The sequence below is a fragment of the Paramormyrops kingsleyae genome, chromosome 21 (assembly GCF_048594095.1).
Source record: "Paramormyrops kingsleyae isolate MSU_618 chromosome 21, PKINGS_0.4, whole genome shotgun sequence".
NCBI classification, from domain to species: domain Eukaryota; kingdom Metazoa; phylum Chordata; class Actinopteri; order Osteoglossiformes; family Mormyridae; genus Paramormyrops; species Paramormyrops kingsleyae.
This window is the reverse complement of record NC_132817.1, coordinates 794,404-810,000: the sequence shown is the minus strand read 5'-3', so window position 1 is coordinate 810,000 and position 15,597 is coordinate 794,404. Positions and strand designations below refer to the sequence as shown.

The window sequence follows — 15,597 nt, the reverse complement described above, 5'->3', positions numbered from 1 at the left end:
TTTGCTTATTTTCTTCCATATGTAAACAATGTAACAAAAACACTGGATCACTGTAGTAGTGCTAGTTGATGAAGCATGCCCTAAGCAGTTATGCTCATTCTCATTTGATTTAGATTTTTAAATGGTTATATGGAGGATTAATTTGGAAATGGGGTCTGCAATGGACTGTTTACAGTATTAGGTGCTGATTGGATACAAATTGGCCAGTGAGATTAATTTTAACAGCCATAATTGTGCAGATGCCTGTGATTTTTGCTTTTTGTTGGTTTGCAATACATGAAGCTAAGTAATAAGATAAAATGAAAATGCCAGGTTTTGTCAAAAAGCCTCACACATAGGAGACAATTCATTGCACTTATAAAAACTCTGTTTCTCCAACATTGTTTGCCAAAATAATTACCAGTGACATTTTTACTGGCTTGTATGGCCATTTTTTCAAATTCACTTTGAGAGAAACCACTGCTTTCTGTCAAATTCAGTTTATTTGTTGGTCTTCTAAAAGGTGATCAGTGAAAGTTGTACACCAATAAAAGTGAAACATGCCAACATGTCAGCATGTTGTCACTGTCATCCTACATTTTCTAGATTGATTTTTTTCCCCCCAGCATTACATCTTATAGTGTTTTATTATATTAAATGGTTATGAAATTAAATATTAATAGTGACTAAACATAAAAATTCTCACTCTGAATTCTAACTAGCTTAAACATAAAGTGATGAAATCATTCTTTTGTCTTTGATCATGTTAGATTACCGTGGTTGAGATTTACTCACTTTTTTTTTTTTTTACCAGAACTCTAGAGATTACTAATGCAATGAAAGTCACTTCAAAAGCATTGTATTGTTTCAACTAGTACTGTGCAGTATAAATGGTATACGATATAAATTTGGCCAACGGGAGAGATTTTGATTTTACCGCCCTACCGCAGAAATTTCCGCTCCTCGCCCGCAAAAATGACGTAATCATGTCGCATCAAATAATAAATAATTTATTTATATGATTTATATGAAAATTATTTACATGATTATTGCTGTACCTGGCACTGCACGGGTCTGATTTTGACAAACAGCACCCACCTGTACCCGTCATACTTAAACCCGTGTAATAAACCTACAATAGCGTCGGAGGCTGTAAGGGGAGAATAGACCACCACAAGACTTCAACTACAATTATAAAGATAATTTTATTCAGTACAATTCATGCAGCGACCCGTCGGGTCTGGGTTCACAAAGGGTTCGGCCCCGCTGTCTCCCTATAGCAAACCAACCCTTCCAAGCATGTTAACACACGTTACCACACAGTGAATCCCACACCACACAACATCCCTATTAGTAGGTATGTTACAATCTTCCGATTCCCGCTGCGCCGCTCTTCCGCGCAGGTGTGTTTACGTCATCACGAGTTTGGTGGAATAGCATAGCCGTGGAAAAACCTGAACGGTGGGTTTATTTTTAAAGTTCCAGGAGCACACGCTTATTGATGACGTAGTTCACATTTTTCGTCACAACCTCGTTTTCGAATTTTTGTTTTTGACCGGTCAGAAAGTGTTTCGTTTTCCCGTTGCAAAATTACCGATAAATTACTTCTCAAAGGCATCGCTTCAAAATCACTAGAGGTAAGTAGATTTTTAATAAAATCCTATAGATTTGATATATCATTTATTCAACCATGTCTGTGTGAAATTTCGTGACAATTCTTAGTGTCGAAGTAAATGGTTTTGCTTGCGAACGAAAGCATTCCCAACCAAGCGGTCACGGTAATGAGGTGCTCCAGATTTTATTCATCAGGTCACGTGACTGCTATACTGCAACCTGATTCGTCAAGCGCGTTTGTTTACATTGTAGATGACGAAGTGTGTTTGTTATGAGAGATCTTTCACTGATATTTTGTGCATTCCTGCAGGGCTTTTTTCACTAAAACAGCTTATAAAACAAATTGATAAATTTTTTTGAAGATCACATAATTTATTCAATTTATTCAATTCTCTTCAACTTAAGATCACAGCCTTTGTTTACTCATTAGTGTAAAATACATTAAGAACAAAAGGAAAAAATGACCACTTATTTCCGCCGCTATAATTGCTTTAACATCCTTATTTCTCAAGATATTTCAATGATTTTGGTGTCATTCTGTTTGTTATCTAGTTCTCTATCAAATTCAGTTAGATTTTCTGTTACATGGGGGGTTTGGATTTTTTTGTAACATACCTACTATTAGGGCACGGCCCACCAATAGCACTGCAATACACAGTAATCCCCACACTTCGGGCACAGGCAAGCGTTACGTGACCAGTACCGCCTCTATAGTCCCGCTCCGACCCCTAGCAGGCTACGCTGCTTACTTTAAAACAAAAAAAAAAAACATACAAGGACAAGATTAAAACGCAGCGGCCCCCCCGAGGCTCAAAACCCTCCCCCGGGGAGGGAACGTTCACATAGGTCCGTAATCTAGGACACCACGCACAAAGGGAATTCCACCACCGTTCCGTCACTATGGGGATGCCGCTGTTCCCGTCTATCGAACACCCCGGATTAAACAGCGATCATGCACTCCTAACCACCCCCCGTCCTATTTGTCCTCCCCCTACCACACCAGAACCTGTTCCTGCAGCCCGCTATCTGGGTTCACCCTAAACGGCATACGAGCGGCACCTCCCTCCCAGAACCAACGAGTGCTGTGCCTAACAAGCGATCTCTCATCGAGCGCGGCTCTCTCCCCCCACTCTTCCTTGCATTCTCTGTTCTCCCTCTCTTAACCCCAAATCCCTAACAACCCAGGTGTAGCCACTTAATTAACCTTCCACGCCAACCCCTCCCCCCTCCACATACACACACATCACATCATTACACCTGTATCCGAACCGTTATCCGACAGAAAAATAAAATTCCGCACCCGCTATAAATAAATGCCGGTGTTCTGTCAATATATGCTGCCTTGTCAAAAAATGCTACCGTAGTGCTAATCGATAGCCCTAACCCTAACTCTTACCCTAACCCTAACCCCCTAAAACCCTTACCTTAACCCTAACCCCTAAAACCTAACTCTAATCCCAAGACGGTGGAACTGTAGATGCGCAGAAAGGCTCGATAGCACGTCTCGATAGGTAGTATTTTATGACAGAACACCGGTGTTCCGGGAAATTCAGTTTCCCTATGTTTCCCTTGTAGTGCGCTGATTTGTACACGGTTTCGCTGTTGTTTTCATGTGTTTTTACGAAGCTCTTGAGGTAAACAAGCCATATATTTTAAAACTTCACGTTTTTTGTTTTTACAGATAATAAATGAAAGTTTAATTCGCTGGATAGAGATATTTCTTGATGGTATAGTATTGCTTATAAGACTATATTATGCGTGACGATCTACTGTATGCACATGTAATAATGTACCTGAGTGATTTTCAGACGTCTCGCATACATATTTGCCTAAATATTAGAAGAAACATCATTTCCTGTCATCCAGGATATTTGGTTCCCCCCTGTTAAAACAGGTATACAGCAACTCAGGGCCTCAGTACTAATAAGTACATTATTACATGTGAATACTGTATTGTTGAGTGATTTTCAGACATTTCACATACATCTTTGCTTTAATATTAGGGGAAACATTATTTCCTGATTGACAGGGGAAACATAGGGAAACCGAATTGCCCGGAACACCAGCACCCGACCAGCACCCAAATGAAAATCAGTCAGATAGCCAAAATTAAAGAAAAACGTTTATTGTCACAACAAATGATCAGTGACATGTGCAACATCAGTTGAAAAGGCATAGCCGTTGCTTAACAGCCTAATAATAAGCAAAACAAATGCTTGTAGTCTGCCTCCAAACTCAAATAATGTTTGATATTACCATGCCTACACGTAGCCTTACCAGCTTTCAATCAAATGTGTTAATAAAACTAAAATTATATAAAATGTACATTAGGCTACCCTGCACATTACTAGGTTTTATAAGCTACCTACGTGCACTGTCCATTTACCATTGATTACCCGATTGGAATTCCTACACGAATGTTCACATGTTCTTATGTTGTTAAGGCGAAGACTAGTGTTTGGTGTGGTGCTTTATATTACTGTGTAAAAAAGGATATCTTCCATGTGAGCAATATTGAGAAACAAACGCTCATGCTCTCTCCACCAAGACAAGACATCAAAAGAGTTGTTTTCGTTACCTGAGAACTCTGAAATTCTCCCACACGTCGGACTTGATTTTAGTGGAAGTATTGGGCACAACTTTAAACTCTCCACTTGCTAGTTTTCTTTTCAACTCCTTAGCATGCATTTCAAACAACTGCATGCGTTTTTTGAAAATGAAAGTGGGAGAGATTTCCAGGAATAGGCGTGCAGGCATAAACTGATATGGATTTTACGTTTTACCATCTTCAATGCAGGGATTTTTTGTGTGTCACTAAAAAATAGCCCTAGGGTATTTTTTGTTGGCACATGATGTTTTGAAAACCGCAATTTAGACCCGCGCTCTCCAGTGTCCAACCCGACCTGGACCCGTATCCAACACAATAGAATATTTTTCACCCGTTTCATCAAAATTTGGGGGTAACCCATCGGAAACCCAAACCCGTGCAGGACTCTGCCTGGCAGGACCTTTATGGGAGTGATGGTCATTCTAATATAGGTGGAGTTATGACACTAGTGTAATTGTATTAGTTTTGTAGCTTTTGGTTCTGTCTTGTTTTCTGCTTACTTACAGTTTACCAAACCAACCTGTGTTTTTAATATAAGATAAAACCAGGGAAGTTACTTGAAATGTTTTCATATTTTTTGTATAATTGCAGATTTGCACAATAAATATTCTGCGTTCACAACTGATTTTGAATTGTGTTAACAGTTTATTATACAACTTCCTGCTGCAATGCCTTTTGCTATGGACATATGTTACCCTTTCAAAAACAGTTATAATTAAATTTACAGATCACATTATATACCGTCTACCGCAGGGTTATTCAACTCACGGTCCTCGAGGTCCGAGCACTGCTGGTTTTCCATCCTTTCTTTACCTGTCAGTCAGGTGTGAAGCCTCTGACCAATCAGAATCAGTAATTATTAAACAACTACCTGGGAGAACTGAAAACACGGCCTGGATTTGGAATCGAGGTCCAGAGTTGAAGAACCCTGGTCTACCGTCTATGGTTCAAATTATACCGCAATATGAATTTTATGCCATATCGACCAGCCCTAGTTTCAGCTAATTTGAAAATGCTTCCTCATAGTGTTATGCTGAATCACCTCCTGCTGTTTCTCTGTCATAGACTGGAAACCCACATGACAGCTGAGATCTTTCGGACACCTCTCCATGAAGTAGCCCTAAGTATCAAGCTGCTGAGACTAGGTGGTATTGGACAGTTTCTCTCAAAGGCCATTGAGCCTCCTCCTCTGGATGCGGTTATTGAGGCTGAGCACACTCTGAGAGGTAAAATTTCTTGTTGGATCATGGTAAACCCAGACCCTAACCTTCCATCATTTTATGCTGTTATTGAGGCTTAGCACTCTGAGGCACAGTTTGTAGGTGAAACCCTTTGCTCAACATATTTATATCTATTATATGTATTATACATGCTCACCAAGGGAACTAACAATCTGATTTTAGCTGCTGATATTTTTCTTAATAATTATAGATACTGCAGAGTCAGAGTACGGTTTTTAATAATTTTTCTGCTGAAGATTTTGTGTTTTGTGCTTTATTCTATGCAGAGCTGGATGCGTTAGATCTAAATGATGAATTGACCCCTCTGGGCAGAATCCTAGCAAAGCTGCCTATTGAACCCCGACTGGGAAAGATGATGATTATGGGATGCCTGTTCCAGTGAGTTCAAAATGAGATTAACTGCTATTAATATGGTTCTTGAAATAGTCATAGTGCTACACCTAATTGGTTTAGTCTCTTTAAATCAGCTTTTATTTTCTCCATTAAAAATAAATTTAATGAGCAACAGCTATGTTCTTGTTTATTATTGGTATATAACATTGGTCAACATTATTTTTCACAAAAATGTTTCACAAATCGAAATAGGTGCATTGTGCTGAATTCAGATGTCTAAACAATTAGCCTATAATGCAAGGATTTTGAGTGACACAATTAAACTTTATGGTACATATATATTTGCAGTATATGTGCATGTTACAAGTGACTCATGTAAAAGGTATGATTTTGTCCTGCATTTGGCCTCAGAAACATCCTTCTTAAGTGTCCAGCAGAAGTCAGCCAACATGCTGGGATTCCACTTGCATTGATAGCATTTTTCCCATATCAGAGAGAGAACAGGACCTTGTCTCTACATGTTCAAACATGGTACAGCCGGTAAACTCTGGCAAAACACAATTATAGTACTATGCACGCTTTTATAAAGTCCTAAAATGCCCAGAAAATAAAAATCAAATGATCTCTCCTAAATTAAACTGAAATATGCCAATACAGACGCTCCTCTACTTATGAACTTTCAGACATACGAACGAAGAGGACTGCAAGTCCAAATTGTGTTCGATGGGCTCTTGTTTCCTGTCTGCAACATCAAATTCCCACGTTTTACACATTTTGCCATAACTATATAAAATTTTCTGGTTCTCAGAGTTATTTCTGCAATCTGCATCACAAAATCTATCTGGTACACCATAAATTATAAAGGAAACAAAAACCAGTGTAATTAAATGGATCAGATGAGCTGCTGTTAAAAGTCTTGCACCCTGTATTGAAATAGTCTTATAACCTCTTATTCAGTGGTACAGCTGAGACATCTGATAGTAGAATTGTGCCAGGAATAATAAACAATCATGCTGTAGTGTTTCAGATTATAATGGTCATAAAAAACCACATGGATCGTGGGTTGTTATTACCTAGACCATACAGAATAAATGTGTAAGCTTAGCAAGGTTTTTATCTAGTATATTTTCTATAGCTGAGGAATTTTGAGATATTTTCTTGTGCATAAATATAAAGGAAATGGGATTTTAAATAAAATTATAATTTATTTGTATAATTCCTAATAGCTTTTGACAAATTGTTTTTTGTAAGTATTCTTTATGCCCACCATTTTCTTTGTGACACTTAAGTAACAAAGTGAAATGCTTACGAGGAATAACATCTTAATAATTAGTCATGCTAGTAGTTTGCTTTGCCATCACAATTGTTGCTTTCCATTTCTTCTCCTTAGTGTTGGTGATGCAATGTGCACCATCTCAGCAGCCACCTGCTTCCCAGAGCCATTCATCAGTGAGGGCAAGCGGCTGGGTTTTGTTCACAGGAATTTCGCCGGCTATCGCTTCTCAGACCACGTGGCTCTTCTTTCAGCCTTTCAGGCCTGGGATGATGCTAGGTTGGTTACGTTAAAATAAATTACTGTAGAGCCAGGCAATATCTAAAAAATAATGTGCAATATTATAATTTTAAAAATCAAGCCGTGGTTTTGTTATGTCCTTGGTTTTAGAATGGGTGGGGAAGATGCAGAAATCAGGTTCTGTGAACACAAACGGCTGAACATGTCCACTCTGAGGATGACATGGGAAGCCAAAGTGCAGCTGAAGGATATTCTGATCAATTCTGGGTTTCCTGAAGGTAAGGTGGTTCATTATTTTTGTCTCTAAATTTTGATATTTATAATGGAAATGTTTTTCTGATAATACTGTATTGCAATACATTTGGTTTTAGCACCAGTCTGCTGCCACAAAAGCTTTGCTTGTTAAAATGTTAGTTCAGAAACTGTTTATATATGTGAGGAACTGATTCCATTTTGAGACAAATCCCCCCAAAACTGAAGTGACTGTTTAGTGGCAGCAAAAGAAATAGTCAAAACATTTGACCTTGTGAATGTGATAATTGGATGGATCTTATTGCTGCTTCACAAAACAGTAAGTAACTCTAAAAGTATTTTATCAATCTTTGTTAAACTTTGCAGACATATTGTAGAGGTGAGAAACAAAGTGGCCAAATTTTAAGACTGACAAATCACACCAAAATTGAATCAATACCACATAGTGAGGGCAAAGAGAAGGGAAACCTCAGACAATTGATATTGTCAGCAGGATAGCTTATTTGTCATGAGTTGCATGCAGGTACACTGTATGGGTGAAGACCTGACAACACAAGGTTAGCCAGCGTGTGGTGCTCCTGGAGTCCAGCCTGAAGGGCTACCAGACATATGACTATTCTATAGAAGCCAGAGCTCAAACCGGTGAGCTTTTGATCACAGGCACAGGGACTTAACCCGCCGAGCCTCTCATCACCCCTTGTATTTCATATTAATCTTCTATTTACTCTATTTGATGTATGATGGATCTTATTACCAAATTATGTGGATGAAGATCTCTTCCTGCAAATCCACACCTGGAATCCCTGAGACAGATTTCCCAAAATTTGAAACAGTTCTGATGGATGGCAGCAGAAGGCAGAAAAGGTTGTTTGCAGACAGTAGTGAACACTGTTATCTGAAATCTGAAAATATCTCTTTAAATTTCCCAAGAACATTGTATAGGTCAGTGATTCTCGAGTTGTGAGGCATGAGATGGTTTTCTGAATATTCTGAAATAATAAAAAAAAATAAAAAATTTCATCGGCTCACCTGCTCTGCAAATTTTATTGATTTCTGGTAGCTGGTCAATGAAATTTGGTGAAATTCATCATGGGGGGATTTAATTAAAGTTGGGCTTTGATTGTTTTTTGTTTTTTTTTGAAAATGTGTAGGGTAAGTTTGGGTAGTATTATGGTAATTGGCATTTCGGCATTTTCATTCAGTGTAATATATAGTGGCTGAACACCTCCCCCCCCCCCCCCCCCCCAAGCTGTATAACTGATATGAGAAATTAGATTGAGGTTCAGACGTGTGGGAGTAGTAATGATTAGAGAGTGGAGAGGGGATGACAGGGGTGTCTAGGGAAAGCATCATTGTCATTTTTTGTCTGCTTTTTTGACATTTGTATGCATAGGGTCTGTAGGTGTCAGTATAACATTACATTCTAGTTACTTAGTTATGCCTGCAGAGCCCTGGAGGGGAGGACTTGTTTTTTTCCATAGATACAATGTATTTAATCTTGTGCACAATTTAACTTGCTTACAATGTGTGCATAATACTCGTTTTGGTTCTGTTCTTTCCTAATGAAAATGTATTCTTTGTCCATAAAAAAGGACAGGAGAATAAATTTGGAATGGGAGATATGCATTATTATAAAGACATGGCCTCTGAGATGTATTCATATATTTATTACCATGCTCAGTATTAAGAATTAGATGACCATAACCTCTAATTTCCACCTTAGAATTGGTTGAGACTCTTAACTTGTACCTTAACTCATTTGCACTTAACTGATTTTTTTATTCTAAATTACTTAAAGAAGAGGGAATGACTACAATTTGTGTGCTCCCTGTGATTTTAACCCAAGGGCTTACGTTCTAAATGGTTAATCTCTCTGCTACATCAAAAGAGAAAAAAGTAATTGATTGAACCACAGCATTTATTGTATTGCCCGGACTCCAGGAAATACATTTGGTTTTAGCTCTGGCCGGCCACTGCAGACATTTTGCTTAAGAGAACTCAAAACCATTTGATATACCTTTTTAAGCTTTTGCAAATTTATTGTGGGAGAATGTAATAATCACTTTTTTGGAAAGGTGGGTAGAGTGTAACAGGTATTCTTGTTCAGTGACGTGTGTGAGACAAAGAATGTGATTAACCACATTTAATGCTTTTACACCTATCACTTTTATGAATGTAGTGACGCATCCATAAGCAACCATTTGTCAAATGAGTGAATCAAGAAACTAAGAGTTATGATCATTTGGTCTATAAAAATACTTCTTTTTCAACACAGAATGCTTGATGGTGCAGGTGTTTAGCAATGTTGACCCAGACAACAATCTGGATGTGGTGGTTTCCCTTCTGAGCTTTGGCTTGTACCCCAATGTCTGCTACCACAAAGAGAAAAGGAAGATCCTCACCACTGAGGGACGTAATGCCCTCATCCACAAGTCTTCAGTAAACTGCCCCTTCAGCAATCAAGACATGAAATACCCTGGACCATTTTTTGTTTTTGGAGAAAAAGTGAGTTCAAAGCAGATACTGGGAAGCTGTATTTAAATTTATAGCTGTCACTTTTATTGCAAAATAAAGGGTCTAATAAAGGGTTTGATTTAGTTATGACAATTTTTTGTGCTTTTGTCAAAATTCTGAACAGATTCGGACACGTGCCATTTCTGCCAAAGGAATGACTCTGGTCAGCCCAATACAGCTAATTTTGTTTGCATCAAAAAAAATTTTGTCCCAAGGTGACATTGTTGTACTTGATGACTGGTATGTACATTCATTGTCATTATACATTTGTTTTTTCCTGAAAATATTCCCAGACTTTTGATGTCCACGGTCTTTCAGAGTAGGAGTTCCCAACCCCCGTATTGTGGACCCTATTTGTAATATTTTGCAGTTAATTTATCATCTTATTCATTGATTGCTATGTTTTCATGTGCCACATCTGTACTGAATCTGTATAGATATTTTATACTAAGTAAGTATTTTCTTTTATAGGATCAAGCTTAACATACCCCATACTACAGCTGGCTGCATAGCAGCTATTAGAGCAGGCATGGAAGCCCTTCTTGTAGATGTCACAAAAGATCCAGAGTATATCCGGCAGATGAACCCTGTCAGCCAGAAAATGCTGAATCTAATACGGCTGATTTCTAAACCTTCAGCAGCTGGACTGAACCTTATGGTTTCCAGCTCACGGTAAGTGATTACATAGTTTTTTTGGTTTTTTTTTTACTTTTAACTGTACTTTATGGTATTGGCTTCTGGGTCAGTGTGATTATGGAAAATGGTTGGATGATACACACAAACCTAGGATTGTGGCACAATTCTAAAAATATTGTTGAAAGTATAGTAAAAAAGCTTGTGATATTAACATATATGTGGGTTTCTTACTAGACTTATATTTCCAATAAAAAAATGTCATTTTGTTTGAGATGTTCCGTTGTTGCATGTACAAAGGCAGTACTGAAATTGCTGATTTTTCCAGTCCCACTCAATGCTAAAGATCAGTTTGATCATTGTTTTCCTTCTCTGTGGTTAGTAAAGTTAAATGATCATAGTACAGTAGATGTCACTGCTCCTGCACTGTGACTTTGCCTGTTTAATCAATCGGTTCAATTAATCAAAGAACCACTTAAGCAATCGATTAATTCAAGTTTTCTTTTTTTTATATATATAATCAGATTTGGAGATGGTCCTCGGCCTTCTAAGATGCCCCGTTTTGACAGGGGTGGTCGAGGATTTCATGGAGGATACCAAGCAGGATACCAGCGGGGGTGTCAGGGAGGTTATCAGGGTGGATACCAGGTAGGATTCCAAGCTGGTTATGCCCCCAGGTACCAGAGAGGCTATGGAGGCGGTGTATACAGGCAGGGTGGAGGTAGAGGAGCATACAGAGGGTCCTGGGGAGGATTCAGAGGTGGAAGTGGAAGTGGGGGCCGCGGCTATGGCCGATGAAGAGGAGGTGAACAATTTAAGGAAGTTTCACAAGTACAAAGCTTTCCTTCTCTGTTAGTTGCTATAAATGATACAAACATATGTTAAGGTAGTTCAAAACAATTTAACTATTTTTAAAGGATTTTTGTTTTTATACAAGTTGGGACAAAAACACCTTTTCATTTTCATATACATGTGTTTATTGGGGGTTTTGTCTCACTTTTCTCACAAAGGAAGCATGAGTGCTGTGGCAGAAGCGTAACATCTCACATTTGTCACAATCAGGCAATATTCTGTTTTTTTTTTACTTTACAGATGTGGAATTTCTTTTCTTCTGTGTAAAGCTCTTTGCTGTGCTGTCAGTTAAATTCTTTGGGGAAATTTTGTACAAGTTACATAGAAAGTGAATTTCTGTTTGAATTTGTTGTTCATGGCCACACTGTGTTTGTGCTGTATTTGGAAGTGTCAGCCTGATTTGTTTTATCAGCTTGATTCTGAATATTCTGTTCACATGGCTACTTTATAAATATTTAAATATTGTCATAGTTTCAAACTTGGCCTTCCATTCAGGCTTAATGTTCCATATACAATTGAAAACATGTATAATTTAATAAAACATGGAAATATTCTTTGCAAAAATATCCATTATCCATATTTACTTTTTGTTAGTATCCCAAAATCTGAGATTCTTATCCATTTCAAATTGTTAGGTACAGAATCTTGTTTCCCATGTAACTAGCTCTACAAACAACGCATTTGTATAGTATGTATACTACCGTTTGAAAGTCACATAAAGCAAGTTTTTGTCTATTAAAATAACATCAGATTGATCATAAATACTGTGTAGATTGTTAATGTTGTAAATAACAATCATAGCTTGAAACAGCTATTTTTTAATGGAAAAATCTATATAGTTGTTCAGAGGCTCATTATCTGCAACAATTAGTCCTGTGTTGCAGTAGAATGTTGTGTTTTCTATGAGGGGCCATACAAGCCATAATTCATTCTGGGCCTCTCACATGCATACATACTCCTTTCACATACATGCATTATCCTTGCATACGCTTATACTTTCATTTTCATATACATACATTCTCTTTTTATATATACATTGTCTTTGCACACACTTTTACTTTCACTTTCATATACATTCTCTTTACACATACATACATTCTCCTTTTACATACATATACAGTATGCTCTCAGATACATACTGGACGTACATACATAAGCCCCTGTTGTCTCTTTTTATTTAAATGAAAGCAGTACCACAGATGGTCTTCCATAATACAAAGGTGGGTTGTCATGTTACGGGCTTATGAGTATTCCATTGTGTTCAAGAAAGGGAAATGCCACGGAAATGCAGATGCCTTGAGTAGACTTCCGCTGCCAGATACACCAGTGGTCAGTGAGGAGGAGGACAGAATTCTCATCTTGAATGATTCTGACATCACGTAGGTCACAGCAGACCAAATAAAAACCTGAACAGAGATGGATCCGGTACTACCCCAAGTGCATGAGTGGGTTTTATGAGGCTACTCCGGAGCAATGAGTTGACCTGAATTGGCACCTTACTGTGTGAGGAGAACCAAGTTAAGTGTCTAAAATGGGTCTGTGTTATGGGGTGCACATGTCATTGTTCCAGCACCAGGATGACGGGATGTCCTCAAACAGCTGCATCAGTGTCATCCTTTCACGCATGAAAGCGCTAGCATACAGTTATGTCTGGTGGTCGAAAATGGATCAGGAGGTAGAGCATTAGGATAAAGCCTGTGTTACATGTCAAGAGCACCAACATTATCCTGCAGTGGCCCCACTTCATCTGTGAGCCTGGGCTGGCCGACCTTGGAAAAGGTTGCATATTGACTATGCTGGAACGTTTACGGAAAAAATCTTCCTGATCATCATAGATGCACACTCAAAGTGGATGGATTTCTATCCAGTCAGTACAGCAACTTCAGTGGTGACAATTGATTGTTTGCGATGCTCTTTCAGTACACATGAATTACTTGAATTACAAGAATTAGTTGTACGTTTGTTGTATTTGACTTGGTGGTGCCAGGTAACCTATCCTTGGATTGCTACCTTATCGTGGTGGAGGGATTTGCGTGCCTCAGTGACCCTGGGGGCTGGGTTGCCCCTGGTAGGATCTCCCAAGGCAAAGAGCAATCCAAAACACCCCTGATGAAACAGTATTATAGTAAGGTCTCGTTTCCCTCACCCGGACTAGGCTGACCGGGGCCCCATCCTGGGGCCAGGCCTGGGGGAGAGGCCTGTTGGAGAGCGCCTGGTGGACAGGCTTTGGCTCGTCCACCAGGACTGTCCCCAGGTGGGCCCACCATCCGCAAGGGGAATGTCAGGGGTTTGGTGCTATGTGGATTGGGTGGCAGCCAAGGGAGGCCCTGGTGGACTGATCCACGGCTGACAAAACTGGCATTCGGGACATGGAACGTCACCTCTCTGGTGGAGAAGGAGCCTGAGCTTGTGCGTGAGGCTGAGACATACGGGCTAGATATAGCGTGGGCTCTGGAACCAATCTCCTAGAGAGGGGCTGGATGCTCTTTTCTTCTGGAGTTGTGGCAGATGCGCTGGGCTGGGGTAGGGCTACTGGTGGCCCCCACAGCTCGGTGCATTAACATCGGAGTTTACCCCGGTGAACAAGAGGGCTGCCTCCCTGCACCCTCAGGCCGGGGAGAGGTCTCTGACTGTCATTAGTGCCGAATGACAGTTCAGAGTGCCCAGCCTTCTTGGACTCCCTGAGTGGTGTGCTGGTTAGCGCACCACGAGGGATTCCATCGTTTTGCTTGGGGACTTCAACACTCAAGTGGGCAGCGACAGTATGGCTTGGAGGGGGGTGACGGACTCCCGGATCTGAATCCAAGTGGTGTTCTGTTGTTGGTCTTCAGTGCAACGCATGGTTTGTCCATAATGAACACCATATTCGAGCATAAGGGTGTCCGTAAGTGGACATGGTATGAACATACCTGGGGCTGCAGATCAATGATCAATTTTATAATGTCTTGTACACTCGGGTGAAGAGAGGAGCAGAGCTGTCAACTGATCACCACCAGGTAGTAAGCTGGCTCAGGTGGCAGGGGAGGAAGTCAGTCAGAACTGGTAGGCCCAAGCACATAGGGAGGGTCTGCTGGGAACATTTGGCAGAGGCTCCTGTTTGCCAGATCTTCAACTCACACCTCTGGCAGAACTCGAACTGCTTATTGGGGGTGGTTGGGGACATGGAGTATGAATGGACATTGTGGAAGTGCCTGTACGGAGCTGTGGCTGCAGGGTGGTCAGTACCAGTCATGTTGGTCACCCCCATTCCCGATGGTGGACACAAAAGATGAGGGGGGCTGTCAAGCTGAAGGAGGCCCACCAGGAATTATTAGCCTGGGGGTCTCTGGAGGCAGTTGACAGATACCGGCAAGCCAGGAAGAATGCAGCTCGGGCGGTTGCAGAAGCAAAAACCTGGGTGTGGGAGGAGTTTGGTGAGGCCATGGAAAGTGATTTTTTGGTTGGCCTCAAAAAGGTTCTGGTAAACCGTCCGGAATATCAGGAAGGGGAAGCAGCTCCTGGTTCCTACTGTTTACACTGGGGAGGGGGTACTGTTGATCTTACCTGGGGACATCATCTGGAGATGGAAGGAATACTTTGAGGACCTCCTCAACCCTGCCTAAGGTGGCTGAGGTGGACTTGCCCATCACTGAGGCCGAGGTTGCCAGGGTGGTTAAAGAGCTCCTTGCCGGCCGGGCCCCAGGTGTGGATGAAATTCTTGTGGAGTACCAGAAGGCTCTGGATGTTGTGGGGCTGTCATGGTTGACACTCCTGCTCAACAGTGCGTGGAGGTCAGGGGCAGTACCGCTGGATTGGCAGACCGGGCTGGTGGTCCCCTTATTTAAGAAAGGGGATCGGAGATTGTGTTCCAGCTATAGGGGATCATACTTCTCAGCCTTCCTGGGAAAGTCTATTCCAGGGTACTGGAGAGGAGGGTGAGATCAATAGTCGAATCTTGGATTCAGAAGGAACTATGCAGTTTTTGTCCTGGCAGTGGAACACTGGACCAGCTTTATACCCTTGCAAGGGTACTGGTGGGAGCCTGGGAGTTTGCTCAACCAGTCTACATGTGTTTTGTG

General features: G+C 40.5%; 1 protein-coding gene across 1 annotated transcript in view; it reads left to right on the top strand.

Moving 5' to 3' along the window:
* dhx9 (DEAH (Asp-Glu-Ala-His) box helicase 9) overlaps nucleotides 1-12,301 on the top strand; it is a 45,891-nt gene extending 33,590 nt beyond the window's left edge. The window contains exons 21-28 of the mRNA XM_023802454.2: nucleotides 5,267-5,427; nucleotides 5,709-5,820; nucleotides 7,166-7,327; nucleotides 7,439-7,566; nucleotides 9,816-10,045; nucleotides 10,179-10,294; nucleotides 10,526-10,726; nucleotides 11,212-12,301. Coding sequence (XP_023658222.2) covers nucleotides 5,267-5,427; nucleotides 5,709-5,820; nucleotides 7,166-7,327; nucleotides 7,439-7,566; nucleotides 9,816-10,045; nucleotides 10,179-10,294; nucleotides 10,526-10,726; nucleotides 11,212-11,485 — 1,384 coding nt within the window. The 3' untranslated portion in view covers nucleotides 11,486-12,301. The remainder of the gene's footprint in view (nucleotides 1-5,266; nucleotides 5,428-5,708; nucleotides 5,821-7,165; nucleotides 7,328-7,438; nucleotides 7,567-9,815; nucleotides 10,046-10,178; nucleotides 10,295-10,525; nucleotides 10,727-11,211) is intronic.
* The last annotated feature ends 3,296 nt before the right edge of the window (nucleotides 12,302-15,597 follow it).